The sequence below is a fragment of the Ambystoma mexicanum genome, chromosome 1q, assembly GCF_040938575.1.
Source record: "Ambystoma mexicanum isolate Mex_15411 chromosome 1q, UKY_AmexF1_1, whole genome shotgun sequence".
Lineage (NCBI taxonomy): Eukaryota > Metazoa > Chordata > Amphibia > Caudata > Ambystomatidae > Ambystoma > Ambystoma mexicanum.
In genome coordinates this window covers 259505955-259526892 of record NC_090922.1, presented here as the reverse complement: position 1 = coordinate 259526892, position 20938 = coordinate 259505955, and the positions used below count along the sequence as shown (strand labels likewise).

The following is a 20938-nucleotide window of genomic DNA, read 5'->3' as shown; positions in this document are numbered from 1 at the left end:
TTCACCACTTTCCTGATGAGGAGTTGGTGGAAAAGCGTACGCAAACATCCCTGACCAGTTCATCCACAGGGCGTTCCCCTGGGAGTCTGGTTGGGGGAACCTGGATGGAATCCTGGGCATTGTCTGTTTTCGCTTGTGGTTAATAAATCTATAGTGGGGAAAATATCTTCTACGACCTCTCTGTGTAGAACCCATCCGTGTTCCTCTGGGAGGGAGTCTCTGCTCAGAGCATCCGCTAGGGAATTGAGCTCCCCTGGAACATGTTGTGATAACAGGAAGATGTTCCGTCTGAGTGCCCATATCCAGATCTTCTGGGCAAGCTTGGACAGATTTGGCAAGCGAGTCCCTCCTTGCTTGTTTAGGTAGAACATGGCTGTTGTGCTGTCCGTCCGGATTTGCACTGACAGGTTTAGTAGGTGGGGCTCGAACACCTGAAGCGCTCTGAATACTGCCAGAAGCTCTAGCAGGTTGATGTGGTTCTTGGCCACTGAGTGAGACCAGAGACCCTGAGCTGTGTGGTGGAGATGGTGAGCTCCCAACCCCGTCAGATATGCATCTGTAGGGGTTACTGCCTGTACTTCAGGGTCGTAAAAGGGTTTCCACTGTGCGAGATTCTCTCTTGTCCACCAGTGAAGGCTTTGTACCAGTGTTGGCGAAACGACCACTAGATCGTCCCACTGACCACTTGCCTGAGACCACTGTTTCGCCAACCATTCCTGCATGGGACGCATGCGCAGGCGCGCGTGGGGGACCAGGTAAATACATGACGCCATCATGCCCAGTAAACACATTGCTTTGCGTACCGTTATTTGTTGACCGGACTGATAATGCGGAATTTGCAGTAGTATATTCCGAATTCTTTCTTCTGAAGGAAAGGTCAACCCCTCTTGGGTATCCAGGATTGCTCCTAGGAATTGTTTTGAAGTGCTTGGCACCAGGCTTGACTTATTCTCGTTGATTGAGAAGCCTAACTCGTGGAGGAGGTCGATAGTCCTTTGAATGTTTGTCCTGCAAATTCCTGGGGTTTCCCCCCTTATGAGCCAGTCATCCAGAAAAGGGTACACCGGGATTGCCTCCCTGCGTAGGTGTGCAGCCGCCACCGCCAGTACCTTGGTGAATACCCTTGGTGCTGAAGCTATCCCGAAGGGCAGTACCTTGAATTGGTAGTGTCGACTTGAAGCGCAAGTACTTTCTGTGCGCTGGGAACATGGAAATATGAAAATAAGCATCTTTCATATCCAAGGTTGCCATGTAATCCCCCTTTTTTAGGAGGGGGATTACCTCTTGTAGCGTGGTCATACGAAATTTTTGGGGCTTGACATACTTGTTGGCAGGCCGTAAATCCAATACTGGGCGCATTGTCAAGTCTTTCTTTGGCACAAGTAAGTAAGTTGAATAAATACCCTTGTTTACCTGGTGTCCCGGCGCGTCCTTTTGTAGCAGAATGGCGATCTCCTCGAGGAGAATCTTCTGATGTTCTAGGGAGTGTACTCTTTGTCGTGGAGGATGGTTCCGGGGACGCTGCAGTAGCTCTATACAATATCCTGTGGATACTGTTGACAGCACCACCTGTCTGATGTGATCCCTTCCCAAGCCTGGGTGAAGTTGGAAATGCGTCCCCCTACTGGGGTTGCGTGAGAAGGGACCCTGAACTGAGCGTCACTGCTTTGGTGGAGGCGTGCCGCCTCCCCTGCTGGGGCTGCCTCTGCCTTTACCACGACCTCTCCTATTACCCCTGCCGTAACCCTGGGTAGACTGTTGGTTGTTGTTCCACTGTGTACCCTGCCCCTGGGAATAGTTAGATCCTCTCTGGGAATTTTGGCCGCGTGGGTGACGAAAATGACTATTCCCTCTCTGGTTAGGGGTTTTATTGGTTAACTGGCCAAGGGACTTGAGTGTCTCGTATTCGTCCTTGGCATTTTTCAGTGCGTCTTCGATCGACTTACCAAACAACAGATCGGTTTCCACCGGTTTGTCCAACAATGATGCCTGGGTTTCTGCCTTAAAACCAGACTGCCGTAACCACGCATGTCTTTTGATAACAGTGCCCTCCGCTATCAATCTGCCTGCGTTGTCCGCGGCGTTGAAGGTTGCTTTCAAAATGCAACCAGACACGGCTCTACCCTCTGCGGAAATCCGAGCTAACTGGCCCTTTAAAGGTTCAGGAGCAGAGGCTATGAGTGCCGCGACTTCTTCCCACTGATGGCAGTTGTAGCTGGCCAACAGGGTGGTGGAGTTAGCAATCCTTGCTTGATAGGCGGACGTTGAGGCTACTTTGCTGCCGAAACGGTATAGTTTTTTGCTCTCCTTGTCGGGAGGAGCTTCTGACGATGACAAGGGTGTTCCAGCCCTCTTACGAGTGTTGGTGACAACTAGGGAGTCTGGCTTCAGATGTCCTCTTAATTTAGAGAGGGTCAGACTGGGCCTCCCTGAAAAGTTTTTCAACCCTGGGATTGACTGCTCTGGTGAGGTTCGGGTTCACCAGGGACGGATATATTCTCCGCTGAATGGACTTAAGGATAGGGATGGTCTGGGCAACAGGCCTCCTTTCTCCCACTAACTCTTCTGCGAAGTCCCTTTCCTCCTGGACACCGTGGGTGTCAATGTGGAAATGTTCTGCTGCGCGAGCGAGAACCTCATTTAGGAGGGGTTGGTTATCGACCGGGGAGTCGGTAACCGGGGCTTGGTTCTCTACCGGGGAATCTACTCTGTATGTTTCCGGGTCATCCTCTTCTTCTTCCTGGTCCTCATCATCCCCATAGTAGCCCGTCCCGGTTTGCTCTTCTATCATACCAAATTCTTGGTCCTCACCAAAGGAAGCCTCTCCTTGATACCGTAAGTATGGTCTTGCGTAAGGTAGTACCTCGAAGGGTTCTGACCTCGGAGTTTCAAATCGGGGCTTTTTACTGGGGGGGATAGGATCAGTAGAGCCTGAGGGTGTGGCCCCTTGTGGATCATACGAGAGGAAATGTTCTGGATTTTTATCCTAAAAATCAGCCAAAGAAGACATTCTTGACATGACCCTATCTATATCTTCACTGGACCATTTTTTGGAACTGGGAATGACTCTCTCAGCAAGTCTATGGGATTTATCTTGAGTAGCTTTGCTGGTTGTAGACCTATCAGCAGACCTGGTTTTGTCTGTCCGTTTAGGGGGAGTGGAGTGTTTTCACAGGTGTGGGAGAATGCACAGGTAGTTTCTTCTGCTGTTTTCCCCCCTCCCCGTGCGTTGAAAAATGTTTTCCCTGTCCCTTAGTGGCTCCGGAGTTTTTCGACGCCTGGCGTCGAGGATCGGGAGTGGTGTCCCTGGCCTTTGAGCGTGGGGCCTCGCTGGCTTTAACTGTGGGCTCCGACTCCTGGAGTGCGGCCTGGGGGTGCAAGTCGTCTTCGTCTTCCGACGATCGAACTTCTGTTAGCCTAGGGAGCGAGGCACTCTTGGCAAGAGTGGATGATTGCCTGGAGTCATGCGGCGATCTTGATCGAGAGCGCCCAGAGGACACCAAATCGGACCGTTCAGTTTGTGCCTCTTTCCGAGAACCCGACGTCGTCGAGTCTCGGTTGGACTTCGTGTGTTTAGTGTGTGTAGTATGTGAAGCGCTTGTGTCGCCGGGGGTCTTCCCCATAGCCGCCCTGCCGGACGACCTTCCGAGGTCGGGGACCTGCGCTCGGCTGTCTTTCGACGCCGTAATGCCCTCGCCGTCCAAAAGTACGGCGTCGCTGCCATCGCTGAAGGCGCCCTCCGCTGTCATGGCCGCCTGCCTGGCGTGGTGGGCCCAACGCTTCGTCGAACGGTCCTTAAGTGTCTTAGGTTTAAACCTACTACACGCTCTGCAGTTCGCTTCGGGGTGGTCCCTCGGCAAGCAGAGATTGCACGTGGCGTGCCTGTCGACCCAAGGGTATTTGCGATTGCACTTGGGGCAGAATTGAAAAGGGGTACCCTCCATACGCACCTTGAGGCAGCGGGCAGTTAAGTGTAGGAAATGTATAAGGTGTACCTATATACCAAGAGTGTAGAGTATGTACCACCCCCCACTCTCCCTACTTGCAGGGCCGAGGCCAGAGGCCTTCCAAGGCCCAAATCCGTCGTGCAGCAGCCGACGGTCGATTTCTTCTCCAGCTGGCGTCGAGTGTCGAAGTTCGACGTTGGGGTGGGGAAGGGTGTGAATAGATTAATCTCTTAAATTTTTAGCAAAAGTATGGCTAAGGCCAGGGGACTCCGTAAAATGCTTCCGACCATTATGGCGGAAAAAAACAATCTGAGGATCCTAGACGCGTGAGGGATCTTGGGTACAGTGGACGTCACACTAGGGATAGTATTACTGGCACGCCCTGTGTCGACGTCCATTTTCGAGTTTCGAAAAACAAACTGTAATACTCTGCAGCTTCCACTAGATGTCGGCCTATGCACAGCATGTGATCTAAGCAGATTCCACAAGCCTCAGAAATAAATTTATTTTTAACAGAACGTGCAAAGATTGAAGAAATTCCACCAAAAGGCACAATGCAAGACACCTTGCAACGCATAGAACAGAAAGTGGACATGCTGAAAGATAATTTCAATGGTTTAAGGCAATTTGTGGAGGAGCACGTCAAAGGAAAAATTAGATACCACTGTACTACCTGTACCTGTCCCGCCTCTCCATGTCCCAGTGAAGTATCCCCAAACCCTCACGAACAACAAACGTTTTGACGAAACTTCCATCCCTTCATCCCCTCACAACGATCCTCTGCAAACGCCTAATTCCCCTACATTTGTTTCAGTTTTGGCTTCCCCCTCTCTTTCTTAATTGCTTTATATGTGTATAATAAAATAAATGTTATGTTAGTTTTAATGAAATGGTTTGTGTCCAATTTTTTTTTTCTTCTCAAAACAGTTAAAATGGCCGCGGACAGCGCGCTTGTCCGGCCTGCCCGTAATTAACAAAATATGGATGTCTTAAAGACAGTACACCTATCCGTACCATTCGCAACCAAGATGAAACTGTTCTTAGAAGACACCAGCTGTCCGGGATGTCCGTAAAATAACAAAATGGAAGTGTCCTAAGGACACTATACCGGTCTTTACCGTTCGCAACCAAGATGGAAATGTCCATAGAACAAGCGCGGTGGCTGCGATGTCCATAGTCAAACTAAATGGAGGTGTCCTAAGGACACTATACCTGGACGTACAGTCTGCAGAACATCTACGCACATGCGCACCATACCCGTAAATCCTGCGAACATCGCGCCTGTCCGTAACTGTCCATCTCACTTGTGTCGCACTTTCAATTAGTTTCAGGACCCAAACACTGTCCGTAGAACACCCGCACGCATGCGCACCACAGTTCCTGTGCATTTGGTGTCCTGCGGACACCCATTCCCTTCGTGGGCGTGTTCACAACGTCATCATGTGACCGCACCCACGGTGAGCGTGTGTCCTAATGTGTGCACTTTGTCCGCTTCCCCAACATTTTAAAAGAATTTATGCAAACAATCCAAATTATTTTACAGTAAAAAAATCACCATTTCACATGTCTCAGACAATGGCCCTAGCTTTCCACAAGTATTTTGGAACTTTTTGATCGCTTTTGAGTGATCGATATGGTCACGAGGCGCACCACTGCACCCCTATAAAAGGCCACACCCCAGAGCTCATCTTCATTGTACTTCTGGCTATTGGAGATTGACTTTTGCTGCCTTTAGTGCTCTAGCGGAGATTACCTCACCAACCCTAATGGCATCCATGACTGCTGTTGCTACATCAGCCTCAGCACCACCCCCAAACCTCCCACCACCACCACCTCCCCAGGGGCCAGCAGAGGGGAATACGCGTGAGGATGTAGAGAACGAGGATGAAGAGGATGAAGAGAATGAGGTAGAGGAACTCCCTACTACCAGCACTCGCTGGGAGTCATGGGTGTGGTGGTTGTTTACCGTTCATGGTAAAGTACCGAAAGCACGTGCAAACAAGGTCACCTGTAACCAGTGCAATTTGGTGCTGAGGCGTGAGAGACGTGGTTCGTACAGCTTTGGTACGACATCCATGAAGCGACCCCTAACTTTGTTCCACAGTGCGGACATTCGCAAAGTTGTACCATGTAAAGAACGTACTAGGTCGAGTTCCTCCGCAGCATCCTCTGTTTCCGATCCTCTCACCATAAGAGACACTCCTGTGGGAGAGAGCATCCCTCCAGCTGCTTCACAGGCCATTTGCGATGCTGTTGTCCCTTACCTTTCGAGGGTCACAATATTGTGTATGTACTGCAACGCAGTACTCTGCAGGGGGGAGAATCTTCGAAGTGCTTTCAAGACTATGGTCAGGGAGCACCAAAAGAGCTGCTACCAACCTAAATAAGGCCCACCCTACATCTTCCTTTCTCCACCTGCCCTTTCTTATCCCCGTGGTTGGTGTCCCTTCCTTACCCTCCTTTCCCCTCCTCTCCTCTCCTCTCCTCTCCTAGTGTGTCGGGTGTAGAAAAAGCCACAAAAAATATATAAAACAACAAAAGGTTTTGAAAAAAGGCTCTTTTCAGAGCCGCCTTTCTCAGTTTAAAAATAGAACTATGAAGTAAACGGTGCAGGCCCCCGCACATTTTTTTAAAAGTCCACAGACAGTCCTAGGACAGATAACATTTTGGGGTGCAACCCTAGCAAAACCAATGCACTTTTCTCTGGGAGTAAGTGGTGTCTCTGAAAAGAGTCTTTTGGTGGTGTTTTGTGTGTTTCAAAAACTTGGATTCGTCAACATGCCATGCAAAATAGAATACTATAATTCCAAAAAAGGTTGCAATGCATTTTGTACATTTCGAATAAAAATCTGATTGCCAGCATATGCAAGATGGACTCTCTCTCTGCGAAAAATGAATGTGCTGCGAAACATAATATTTTCAATGTGGAAAGACGACATGCCAACATCTCTTAGAAAGGCACAAACAGCCTTATTGACATTGCTCCTTGCTTTCTCCATTTGTGGACCAAATGAAGAAGAATGCCGCCACATTTGTCTTTGCGCAATACGTGAAAAAATTACTTGGCAATTCGGAAACATGTCCATGACCTTCTCAAGTCCTTCCTTCATTGCAAATTGCAAAGAAATTCCGGACACATGTACTAAACCGTTTCCTCCACAATGAATTATAATTATGTCAGGATGACGCTCTGCCTGTAAAGTGGCACAGAGAGGTACCAAGTCCAGCCACTTCATTCCATGAACTCCATGCCAGTGCACTTCCACATGTGGGAATCCAAGATCTGCAGATATACCACAACGTTCTGCATGCACCTTCAAACAATGTATCAATGAGTCTCCCAAAATCCAGATAATCTGTTTTCAAGCACACACAGCCATAGCTGTCTGTTTTCCTCTCAGGAAAAAGACGTCCTCACTGAATCTCTCCAAACACAACACACCCACTAAAGTTTACTGACCAATCCGTAGCTCCGCTCATTCTCATTTGCATGCCTCTCCACCCCAGAATCCCCGTATGTAATATGCGCTGTCCGCAGACTACCGCCATGTCCCCGGACATGTAGAAAATCTGAGCGTGGCGAATGTACATTTAAATACTGTTCCCCATTTCCCCTTTAAGGTGGGCTCTGAAAAGAGGCGTTTTTTGGGGGGGTTTTGCAGATGCCTGACAGACACCTGTTATTTTTATATTTTTTTGGGGGGGGGGTTCTTCTTAGTTTACTCCTAAAATCTTCACATAACCTGCTCCAAAGCAACCCTTACATTCCAAAAAAACATGTAATTTCCCCCCAAAAATTAAAGAAACACCACCTGCTTCGAAATAAGCTGCATTACTCGAAACAATGTTCTCGTGGCTACAGAAAAACATACCAGCTCTTAGCATGAACGCACGCATGCCGATTGATTGCACACCTAGCAATGCTTTGATCAGGACAAAAAACAGAACTGTTGTCCCATTTTGCTCTAGGAAGTAATCCAGAAAAAATTACTTTTGCAGTTGGAAGTTATTGATTACTGCTTGAACCAACTGTTCCAAATCTCACAACAAAGTAGGGGAACTCACGTAGCCCAAATGGAAAGCACCATAGTGCAAAACTACCACATGGGGACTGTTCATCCGATGCATATCTCTGCAAACTTGGAGAATTGCCTCTACATTGCAGTCACACCACCTCCACTCCTCTAACATCGAAATTGTTTGCCACATGCCTGCATTGAGAATAGTGCTGTAAACCATGGACAAACATATCTCTGAGCACCAAAACCCGGACTGTCTCCACCTCTGCCATTTTCACTACACACACTCTCTTTCTACACAAATCAACAACGTCAACAACGTCAACATCTGATTGGCTGATCCCTACAGTCCCCTTTCCATGCTGGATTTGCTGTAAAACCCTGTCTGTGGCACACCCTACCTGCGGACAGGCGCGGTGTCCACGCGACACGTAACTCTTAGCCAGCCCTTCTACCCTTTCGACATCACTCGCAAATCCATTCCCTCATTGGACACAGCTAAGCAGTCACACAACCATCCCAAGACCTCTACATCTAACCCCATCATCAGAATTCCGCACTTCAAATGTACTGTTGATCACTCTGAATACAAGTCTCATATAATTAGAAAGCACCTACTACAAAAACTATTGTTCAAGTTTCGAAGATTTCTACTTACAGCTCCATGCATATCCACATGCATGATTGCAAAGTACAGGTATGCATATTTTATTCAGAGTACATGTACAACTCTTATAAAGCCATATAAACAAAGTAATGCCACTAAATCTGCATAGGCAATACATAAATGCCAACGCTCCCGCTTTAAGCGCGAGACTCCCGATTTTTCATTGGAAAATCGCACTACTTTTTACTATCTCCCCCATAATCTATACATACATGCCAACCCTCCCGATTTAGGCACAAGACTCCCAATTTTTCATTGAAAAATGGCACCACTTTTTACTATCTCCCCCATAACCTATACATACATGCCAACCCTCCCGATTTACGTGCGAAACTCGATTTTTCATTAAAAAATGTCACCATTTTTTAGTGTCTCCCACCTAAATTAACGCTAACCCCAATGCGCTCGTATGAGAAAAATAAAGGTTCCCGATTGCTGTGGTGAAATCTCCCTCTCAGGTGCTCCCGATCATTCGCATGTCTAGTTATAATATGAAAATATTCAAATTTTTCCCATCTAGTATAATGAACTATCACTTCCAAACCTCTCTGCTATCTACAACACAGCTGCAAAACAACAAGTGAATTTCATGAACTTAAAATTGTACTCATTTGCGAAGCAGGTTGAACTAACATACTGCAAATAACATATAAAGGCTGCACATAATCAAATAAAATGCGTGCATACACTATGTTCAGATATCAAACGAGATTACTACCACAAAAACATAAAAGTTAACTTGCACATTAACATCAGTGCTGTAAACACACAAAATTACTAACTTCTTCCTTTTACAATTGCAGTGAAGACCACTCTCCTGAAAATCAACAGCATCTAAACTGCAAACAACATATCCAAAGAAACCTGCTCATTCCACAACAAAAAAAGTAAATAGAATACTACCTTTATATCCTTACTGTTCTTCAAAGAGACTGTGTGGTTCATTCATGTAATTTGCGCACCAAAAAAAACATTTATTTCTGAACCATTCTGCCCACAAATTCCCATTTATTAAACAGAGATTAAGAGGCAGAATGGCACAAAAATCCCTGTTTTTTTGGAACAAAAACAACATACTAAAGCCTTAGAATGTTAGTACTGCAGAACAAATAACTGTTTTAATTTTATACCATTAAGTTTACTATTAATGCTTCTCCTCACCACTAGCTCAATTTCAACTCTCATCTGAACTAGAGTGTAGTAACATACAAACAGAAAAATAGCCTTCCCAACTTGTTGTAACTGCCCAATGCACATTCACACACCACCACAAACAACTTCCCCATCAAACTCATACACGCATGCACACAGCACACATACATTGTAAAACAGACCAACCCATACCTTCTTTTGTTTAAGAGACCCCAAAGAATGCCTACCAAAAAGCAAGTCCGTAGAAAGCAAAACAGAAATAGAGCAAATGAAAATAAGTGTCCAAAATAAGCATCCATCTCTACCAGAGTTTGTAGAAAACGTTCAAACAAAACAGCTAATGCAGTCATTTAGCGAAACAAAAGACGCTTCAACTACAGAAACTTTGCATCCTCTATCAAAATGTGAAACGAAACAGAAAATGCTTAACAAGAATTCGGCTACCACTACTGCTAACAGTGCTCCTAATCCTCATATACTAGCAAGAAACCATACTAAAAAAAGTATTTTAGCAAAAATGTTCCGCCACCGAGTCCTTCAGAATCTAATAAGAACAGGAGTGAAATCATCCACAACCCTTAAAACCTACCGTAGAAAATTAATCCTAGAAGCTCTCGTAGACAGTGCAATCTTTCTCAAAAGGAAGTTAGTTATTTTAGTTTTAAACAGGATGAAACCACTAACAAAACTAAGTACTAAACTACAAAAGAAACTTCATAATAAACAGAATGTCAACAAAAATAACTTCTTAAATATCTGTGGAGGTGAACGGAGTCACACCACGACCACAGAACCATATTTTAATGAAGAAGCATACAAACAAAACCAAACACAATTGCCATCCATAGCAGTGGACGAGGATATGAAAAAATCAATAATACCATCATGGAACAAGAAACACTGCTTACAAAAGTATCCCCAGAAAACTCAGATTTACCTCTCCATTCGACTGAACCTGAATGTCCAGTATACAAATGGCCGTGCACCTCAATGTGTAAAATTCCCAACAAATCTTTCAAATCTTTATGCCAGTTCCTCAATCAGTATGCGAAAGGTAAAGAAAAAATCAAAGTGAAAGTGCTGCAAAATATGGATACCTGTCCAGTGCGCAAATACACAGGACTACAAGGACATTCATTAGCCTGCATTTCAGGATCCATTTGCAAAAGCACCTTCCATGATATCAAAATAATATCAACACATCTTTCAAATGTAAGAAATCTAGTGTATAAACTGTTCCATGCTAAAAGTCCTACTTTAGAACTAGCCAATTTAAATAACACTCTTCTACATGGTACACCCAAATACATACAAGAAGAAATCAACCGTATCCAGAGAAAATATTTTAGAAGTGAAAGCCACTTACAAAATGCAATAGCTTTAGAACAGACTAACAATAATTGTGCACATGGCAACCTTCTATTAAACACATACAAAAAGGAAATATGAAAATTTAAAAGTACATCCGCTGAAGTACTAAACCATGTGTGTGTTGCCGCAGATCTTTTTACAAAAGTAACACAAAAACTATAGACGTAACATACAAAATAGAAGACAATGAAGACTCCAAATGGTTTGAATTAGCTCTCTACCTTTTAGCAGAAAACAAATACGAAATAAGTGAACCCTTAATATGTTGCAGTTACTGCACTACAAAACCTGACAACAACCTAACTCCTTCACGTGCCATCACAAATAACTTGGAATTATTCCCACTACCAAAACCCCTGCAACAACTCAATTTGTATGAGCATCATAATTCAAACAGTACTCCCACTTCAAGCAATAATATGCCTTCAACCAAAAACAGCAAAATTACCTCCCTCTGAATTGGCGAAAGGCATTTGTGGAAAAGTAGTTTACCATTAGATCTGACAGAAAATATGCACAATCTAGGAGTGCAACGTCCAATAGAGCAATCTTTAATTGTCATAGTAAATGGTGTACCAACAAAGGACAAAAACAATTAGCAACAACTCGTGGACTTACATAAAGTTAGACAAGCCTTGCAATATCTGAAAGACAATAATGAACACTACCAAGAAATAAATATCGAGGAAACCTTAAGAGAAACAACTGAAATAATTCAAGAGTCATCAGAAACTGGTCCATTTGAACTTCTGGATCCTGCTGCAGTATCCACTCTTTTGGACCATTATACAATTCATCCATTGCACTCTAATGACAGCACAGATGATGCACTAGAAACGTACCAAATGCAACAAACCAAAGGTTCACCAATGAGCATATCAAACCCATCGGCCTACAGCCTACGGTCATGCACCCAAGACTCTAGGCCCTGGCCACAACCACTGCAGCATATCACACCCATGGTGGCTTATAAGTCATTAGCACACCCATAGAATGAAACATTTTAACTGCGGCATATACTCAATTTGCACCCAGGACTCTAGGCCCTGCCCACACCTACCAGATAGATATTTGATTCTATGGGTGTGATGTATGGGTGTGATATGCTGCGATGGTTGTGGCCAGGGCCTAGATTCTTGGGTACATGGCCGTAGGCCAATACACCCTAGACTCTAGGTCCTGGCCACAACCACCGCAGCATATCACACCCATGGCGGCTTATACCTCAGTACCACACCCATAGAATCAAAAATTTTACCTGCGGCATGCACTCAATTTTAATGACCACTGACACCACGCGTGTCCTTAGAACAGTTTGAATTTGCCTGCGCATAGCACGGACAGAAATACTATCCTTCTGAGACCCCTCATTTTCAGTAATTACAAACATCCCAGACAGCGCGGGCATGGCGAACACATCATTAGCACCTGCCGCCTAAACAAATACAGTATTTCACCCATCTCTTACTCTCTAAACCTCCTCAAGCACTCTGACACACCAAAACACTCCCCAAAACTGCATTTCGCCTCTGTTCGCTGCTGCGCTGTCGGCGGATCCAAGATGTCGGGAGCATCCGAACAATCTGACACACATCAGGCCTGACTCCAGCCAATCTGCGGACATGTTGCGTGTCCGTGGTCATGACGCGAGCCCATTAGCCAATCGTTATCTTGTCCACGGAGTGAACAGGGAAGTGTGACCGCGGAGCAGACATAGATATCACTCATTTTTTGAGACATATTTTTTGGTCGTTTTAAAGAAAACTACTGGACGGATTCTCACAAAATTTACAAAAGCACACTTTCGGGACCAAGCTACTGCTGCAAATTTGGTGAAAATCCGTCCAGCGGTTTGGGCTGTAGGTGTGCACAAACTTTTCCCCCGTTCAGTCTATGGGAAAAAAAGACATTTTGGGACCCCCCCCCCATATAACTTTTACCCCTGGACCAAACCTCACCAAACTTTGCAAAACAATTCAGAGTGGCCCATATACTTTTTATTGCAAAGTTTGGTGAGGATTTGTCCAGGGGGAGCGGAGTTATAAGCAGCCCAAAGAGTGCTCGTCCTATGGAAACAGCAACTTAACCATAACTACACAGCCACTATAGTGGCTGTGTAATATTCTCCTAGCATGCACAGCCACCCTTCACTAGCAACTACTGCCCCTTACTTCCACTCCTTTCCAAAAAATGTCACATTCATATAGCCTGCTTTATTTGATGTGAATACACCCTGGTTTATAGATTTCCTGAATTTCATTTGTCTTGCTTTTATTGGTGTTAAGACATTTGCTCACCCCATACCCTTGATATATTTATTCATAGATTTAACTCTTCTTGTACAGCACATTTTGGGGCCTAGTTTGCAATTTCAAAAACGACAAAGTTTAACAAAATCTAAAACTGTGCACGGTTGTGTGGTAACCTGGGAATCAACTGGTAATGTAGAGTTGCACAGCTTTCTATACAAAATAACTAAGACTCAAACAAAAACAGCTGCAAGGCTCAGCCATCAGCTAACCTATTGATCTCTTTATCAAATAAGAACTGTTATCCTTTATGTTTGGCAAAAGCATGCTGTGAAAATGAATCAGTACAAAGGTTGTGAAAAGGTGGGTTCATACTGCACTGTACCCCCTCATTCTGGTTAACAGTCCCTTTCACAGTCAACAAATCCACACAAAAAATCTAAATCAAATAACGTGGTACAAACAGGGTTTACAGTAAACAACTAAGCATTAACAGGAGAAAAACAATAAGCTGGCTTTACCATTTGAATATAACAAAAACATATTGTTAGGCAGAAACCTGTGCAGTTCCCTCTGGGACCACTGCAAAAGATTTAAGACTACAGGTGTTTGGCAGTAAACCCACTTGGTAGCAGTCTGTACCACACAGATTCACTTGGTAGCTGTGGCTGAGCAGTCAGACCTCCCTCAAGAAGAGTTAGGCAGTATACAGAGTATTCACAATAGGTCAAAAGAACACAGTAGAACAAGCAAACACTGACCAAAGCTTGGTGTAAAAGAGATTATTTATTTAAAAACACAATAAAACACACTGGCACTAATATCAAGCAGTTCAAAAACACGGTCAGTAACAGATATACGCACCCTTCAACGATTAGTTAGACAAGTCTTAAGTAAAGCAACACTTATTTTCAGACAGTGGTGAGCGCTTAACGAAGATGGCACTCTAATCAATCGGTTTAAAGGGGAGAGAAAGGCAGAGCAAAGATAGAAACAGATCCCAACACTTTCGGAAGAACACATTAGGAGAAGAAGGCAGGTTAAAAACGTATAGTCTAAGTTAACAAGGCCGGACCCACTTTAAGAGGCTCCGGTCGAAATGTGTCCAAGGTCACAAGGTTCAAAGTGCCCAAAAGTCTCGCAATAAGTTCAGAAAGAGTTGTACCAAAAAGAAAGGGACCAGTTAGATGGTCAAGGCGGCCAGCCCAGTCCAGAAGGTTAAGGGATTATCATTACCTTGTAGCAATCTTTAGAAAGGGGGCCCTGGCGGACACGGTACCTTAAAATGGTGAGAATACTCCAGTGGGGGCAGTTGTTCCTGGCAGCGGGTGCAGGTCGGTGCTTCGTCCGGGGGAAGAGCAGATCTCGTCGGGGAGAAAAGCAGGAGTCTGTTGCACTGCCAGGGAAGAAACCAGCCGCGGAGTTCTCAATTAAAAGGAGCGGTCCTTTTATTCGCGGTCCAGTGGTAAGTGGCTATCCGGTTGCCGGGGTGCTTGGCACGGGCAATTCGACCACAAGACGTCCTGGGATGCGAGAAAAAGAGGGTAAACTGGTTGTGCCCACCAGTCAGGGGAAGAAGACTCTCCAGCCGGGAGATCGCCTCTGTCGTTGCGAAGTGGTGAGTCGGTTCAGCAGTGGTGGTGTCGTCATAGCAGGTCGGCTCAGCTTCTCCCTCGTTGGATTTTCAGGTCCTGTGGCGACTTCTGAAGTTCCAGTCCCAAAAGCCCTGCTTTTATGCAGCACAACCCCATTCACTCAGCCTAGCTGTCAATCAAACATGCTAAGTGGTGAGCCGGCCGGCTCACCACTTGTGCCAATCACACCAGAGTGCGACTTGAGTTACCAAGGTAACTCAGTCCAGGGTGCCTAAACCCCCTCCCACACCCCCTGCGGTACCCAGACAGAGTGGCACCACTTTTGGAGGCTTCTGTGGAGAAGCCCACCAAAAGTGGAACAAAGGGCTCGACCTTTGGTTTGGAGTTACAGAGGCGAACACAAACATCATTTTAAAACCGAGTTCTGGCAGAAAATACCAACCGGTGAATTAATATTAAATAAATAAACCGGCGGTATGTTGGAGGCTATAAGAATTAAATAATTAAAGTTGGTAGCCTCGAACAATGGGAAAATCCCATAGAGATATATTCGTGGTCGAATATAAAAAGTAGTATCCACTGCCACCAGACGTGCCCCCTCGAACAACAGACCCCGGGGCAATCGAATTGCCCCGACCAGTACGTCCACAATATGATGGTTTGTACTGGTTTTTGTTCATAATCTGGGACTAGCAAAGCCAATGGTGACTTTACATGCCCTGGGAGACAGTAGTCAGTCCCAGGGTATGGAGTCTATGTTGGGGGGTCACTACGACACCCCTGGGTTACAGCACGGAGGGTGCTGTGTAACCCACCTCAAAAAAACACATGAGACCCTGTGGAGTAAAATACCCCATAGCCTATAAAACACATGGAAAGTTAAAGGAACACCTCAAATCATGCCTAAGAGTGGGAGCAAAATAATCTCACTTTTACCAGAGAGAAAAAAATAACCCCAAAAAATCCAAAAAAGCTGCTGGAGGACTCATTAGGTTTGGGAAATTAGCATTACAGAGAATTCTCCCTAACACATATCAAAACAAAAAGAAAACATTACTGGCCAAGATCAGTATGGCTGTGAGCATGCAAAGAGTTCAGGGGAGGGTTGGAAGAGTATTTGGGGGTACTATTGTTTTTCTCTTATTTTGAAAGTATATCTTCAGGGATAGATATAGGCAAGAGCAAAATGGGAGGCTTCACTTAGGGTATCTGATGTAATAGATAAGGGGAGGCTCTACAACCGAAAGGCATCAAGCTCTCAACCAAATAAATTCCACAAGAAAGACAGGACCGAGTAACTGAAATAATGAAGTTTATATTCTCTTTCGGAAAGCCAACAAGTATGAACAGGGGAAGGATAGAGATATCCGTTCATACTACTACATCAAAAATGCAATCACTAATTTTTAAAACAAGAAAATGTGCTTAAATAGGGAAACGGAGGGCACAGCCACATGAAGGGAGGCTCGTTTACTGGGGACTGTAAATTCCAAATTCTGGAACTGAAGAAAGCAACATCATGTTACCATGCTTCTGGCTTGCCTGCTGCAGGGGCAGTATTCCTGGCAAGTTGAGAAGGAGGGAAGAGAGAAAGATAAACTAGGGTGAGCCCCAAAAGGCTGCATGGTAGCATGCTCGGAAGGTGCAGATTTTTGGCAAGAAGATTCCTGGGGCATTTATGACCAAATTATTATGAAGAATGGATCATATTTTGAATTTTCTGTATCAGTAGGGTGACATAGAGAATGGTCATATGCATGTCATTGTGATATCCCTTGGGGAAACCATGTGTTTGTACATAAGCATAACTGGAAAGAGTATGTTAGCGAAGGAACAGTACATATTATAATAAAAAATGTCCCCACAGAAAGTAGCTTTACATTACTTTCCTATTTGAAAACATCTAATTTTGGGAATTAGTAAGTATATGCTGGAAAGAGTCCAAAACACATTGAAAGCAGATTAGTGAATTACCCCCCAATAAAGAAATGTAGACAAACTGTTACTAACCTCTTATTCCTGTATCTGGCTGATCCATCTGAATTTTTGTATCGCAACCAAGTCTAAATTCATCAGAATTAGCGATGTTCTTGGAAGAAGTCTTCTCTTTTTCTACCCTATGGGCATTGCCACAACGACTCCCAGCCGATTTATCCAAAGTGCTCTCCAGAAAGCTCTGGCCTGGCACAATTGCACTGATACCAACAGCTTCTTCCTCTAAAGTGCTCCTACAAGCATTCAGTCCCAATTTAGTCCCATTGCTACCATCTGTGCCCTTGTCTAATGTATTCCTCCATGCAGTGCAATATGACACACTGCCACTGCTGCTACCTGCAATTTCTTCCAGAGTGCTATTCCACACATTTTTTGAAAATGCACCTGTACCACGGCCACCTTCTAATCCTCCCAATGTACTTGGCCACTCATGAAAGGAGGTACTCATACTGCTGGTCCCAGAGATTTCTTCCAACGTGTTATTCCACATATGACTGGACAGGGAATTGGCAAACAGATTGGTAGGATCAATGTTTGGGACCAAAGTCATATCATGAAGTGGAGACGAACAGGGAGGCACCTCCTCTTGAGAGGCTCCCAGTTGCCAAGAATTACTCTGTGAAGTGTTCCATTTGTCAGATTCGAGATGAGGCCCCTCAGCCTCTCCTGTTTCGGATATATACGTGGTCTTCCGTACTATGACAGGTTTCTTCTTTTGCAGTATCAGGGATTCTCCTTCGCAGTAACTAGTTGGTTTTCTCTTGCCTGAAGGGAGCTTGCACTCCTCCAAAGATTGTTCTTCCATATTCTCTGGAGGCATATCTTCTCCATGTTGATTGTCTTTATCACTCTGATCAGCTGCAGGCCTCTCTTCTTGGAGATGCAAGTTGTCCAGGCATTCTTGATCTGCCGGTGAACTGATACCTAGAACACAAAATTGACGGTGAGAACTCGGTCAGACACTTACGCGTGTAAACGCAATATGACTCCTCTCAACTTTTTGCAATGAGCCCTACAATTCTTGTGTCAAAATTCATACAGCAGCTCTTTACATACTATTCCATCTGCATGATATCAAGCCATGCCATAAACATTCCTGCATGGTACTTCAATGGGCAATCTTAAACAATGTAAAATCCTCACAGGAGAGAGCTTTGGTTTGAGAAGGGTATTCTGCACCAAGTTAGTAAGACACAACTCAACTTCTTGAGTGTGGCTGTAGAGGTATGGCAAACACAGTACAACGTTCTAAGTTCCACATCAACGGGCGTTATCTTGCAACCCATACGCCCATTATGGAGAAGTCATATGGGCCAAGATCAAAGCAGGCAGAAAGAAGGGTCCGTGAGCACCCATGCACATACCCTATAGTCCATGCCTGCCTGGGGCATACAGCTTTATCAGAAAGGCAAGGTCCATTGGGCATGCTAGCTGGGTCACTGCAGGCAGAGGGAGTACTACGGTGCTGCTGCCACACAGCTAAGCTGAATAGAAGCTTTAAGGCATTATATGTGTCAAAGATGCAGATGGGAAACATATTTTATGGGACACTGTTGCTATATATTGTGGGCCCATGCATCATGAAAACATGTTTTTGAAAGCAATGCTCGAATATAGTGTGGAGACCTGCTTCATGAATATGTGTTTCACAGGCCAATATTGTATGGAAAAACAACAGAAAAGTTTGTTTTACAGTGCAAATGATGGCATAGGTTGTGGCCATCAGAAAAATATTCGTTACAGCAAAAGTGCTGACAAATATTGTGGGCGCAGGTTTCCTAAAGTGTGTTCAACAATCGAAGTTCTGGCCTGTATTGTGGGCTCAGCAATCAGGAAAGTTTGTTTTACGGTGTTAATGCTGGCATCTATTGTATACACAGTCATTATAAAAATACATCGTACAATGCTCCTGTGTACTGTTGGTTACCAGTGTGAGACAGGCATGGTGTTAAGAGCGACACAGACTCAAAAGTAACAGTTTGAAAACCTTTATTGTCAAATTTTCTGGGGTTGGTGTAATGCCTACCTGGCCCCAACTCTAAGGGGGTTTTTCTCTCAATGTATGCTTCTAAGGGCCGTCGATGTCCGCAAGTCCAAAACCAAAGTTCGTCTGTGTTCAAAACCTATACTTGCCCTCTCTCTTAAACCAAATGTGATAGGGGGTGGGGGGGGGGTCTTAAAGGACAAATGGTGGCTCAAAAATAAATATAAACCAAAGCTGGTTTCAGGTAGTCTTACCAATAGGTGTAGTCTGCCAGTGCCAAAAAAAGTTCAACTCAAAAGGGTTACCCCCAGAACCTTCCACATAGGGCTTGTACAGCAAGTCAATAAAAGTCACAATGTCTCTGGGTCTCTTGGGGTTCCCTTCCCCAAGCTTCGTTTCTTCCAGTTTCAAACAAAAAGACACATTTCCTGTTAGGCCTATCAGGGTTCCCTTACCCAAGGTCTAGACTCCTTTTGGTCTTTAAACAAAAGCTTCTCCTTGTTAGGATGTACCTTTCAACAATTCTCTTTGGGCCTCTCAGGGTTCCCCTCCACAAGCTTGGGCCCCTTTTGAGCTTTAAACAGAAAAAAGGTCTCCTAGTCAGGATGTACCTTCCAATGTATAGTTCTTTCAGGGGAAGTAGTATCAGAGACTTTCGAGAACGCCGGGCTCTTTGTTCCTCCCAAGCGCGAGCACGCTGACTTCTGGCCCCTCTCCTTATTTTCTGCAGCTTTCTTCTGGCAGCATTTTCCTTCTGTGCCTCTTTCACTCTCTTTCTCACTTCTCTGTGCTTCTTGCACCCAGTCTTTTCTGTTGTACACACTTGCACCCTCTTTTCACCTTGCTGTGCCTCTTGCACACTTCTCTTTACTGTTTCATACACTCATACTTCTTCATTTCCCATTCTGGTGCTTCTGGCAACTCTGTTTTGGTTTCGGGTCTGTCATGATTCCTGGCCCTCATGTCGCCAGCCCTCCAAGATGTCAGGCTGGAGTCAGGCCACGATCACCTACATGGCCCTCAAGGGCCTCTCCATTCCCTCCAAAGACCCACATGGAGTCAGACTTGGCGCTTGTGGCACCAGACTCCCTCACTCCCATAGGATAACATTGGGGATTGGACTTCTAATGCATTGATGGGGACAAGATGGATGCCCCCACATATTCCGGTTCCCAGAACTGCATGTGCAGTCTAGTCTTTTGGGTGTGGTTCAGCCCAGAGACACCTGGGATTCCCAGAGACTATTTAAGCCATGCCCAGGCTGAGAAACATGCTTTGTGTTTTCTGCACCTGCAGCGTGACACTCACTGTGTTCGGATTGGTCTCCAGTAGGCCTGCATCTTTCTTCTGCGCTCAGCTCCTGCAAGAACAAGAATACCGTTAGGAACAGCCTTACCTTGCGGCGCTTCTGCCCATCATTCACTGCTTCTTCTGTTCTGCGGGCATCTTCGGCGGTGTCATTCCCATCCCGGCACGCCGCTTCCTAAGGAAAAGGGAAAAGAACAGAAAAAAGGCATTAGTAAGCATTCAGCAAATCTTCGCTTATTTTTAAAGACTGTACGAGCTTCAAACGCTTACCTGAATCCCAGCCTCTCTGGGGGAACTCTGTCTCCGGAACTTCTCACCCATCTGAAAGAGGAAAAAGACACTCCAGGTTAGCGTGGAAACATATAGAGGCTCTGCATACCTCCCTTACTCACCGCATTTCTTCTTCATAACCGGCATCCACGCTGAAAACGTTGCAGCACCTAAAAGTCACAGAAAAAGAACTCAGTTCAATACAAATACGAAAGGGTTGCATCGCGCTCTCACTCACCTTCAGCGCTACTCATCTCAGCAGCACGTCGCCATCCCCGGACGCCAGCCATCATCTAAGAAAGGAAAGGAACGAAGTTAGAGAACTGTTCAAAAAGACTCATTATACTTACCTTTCGGACTCTTGCCAGTGAAGTAACTAGG

The 20938-nt window shown here is 45.1% G+C and overlaps 1 protein-coding gene across 5 annotated transcripts in view; it reads right to left on the bottom strand.

Moving 5' to 3' along the window:
* Positions 1-20938, bottom strand: part of LOC138527241 (uncharacterized) — a 381456-nt gene that overhangs the window by 148526 nt on the left and 211992 nt on the right. For 4 of the 5 annotated variants that reach the window (XM_069638359.1, XM_069638354.1, XM_069638357.1 and 1 more), the window contains one exon: positions 17011-17919. The exons of the other annotated variant lie outside the window; for it this stretch is intronic. In XM_069638359.1, the coding sequence (XP_069494460.1) occupies positions 17011-17919 (909 nt within the window). The remainder of the gene's footprint in view (positions 1-17010; positions 17920-20938) is intronic. 5 annotated transcript variants of the gene reach the window in all.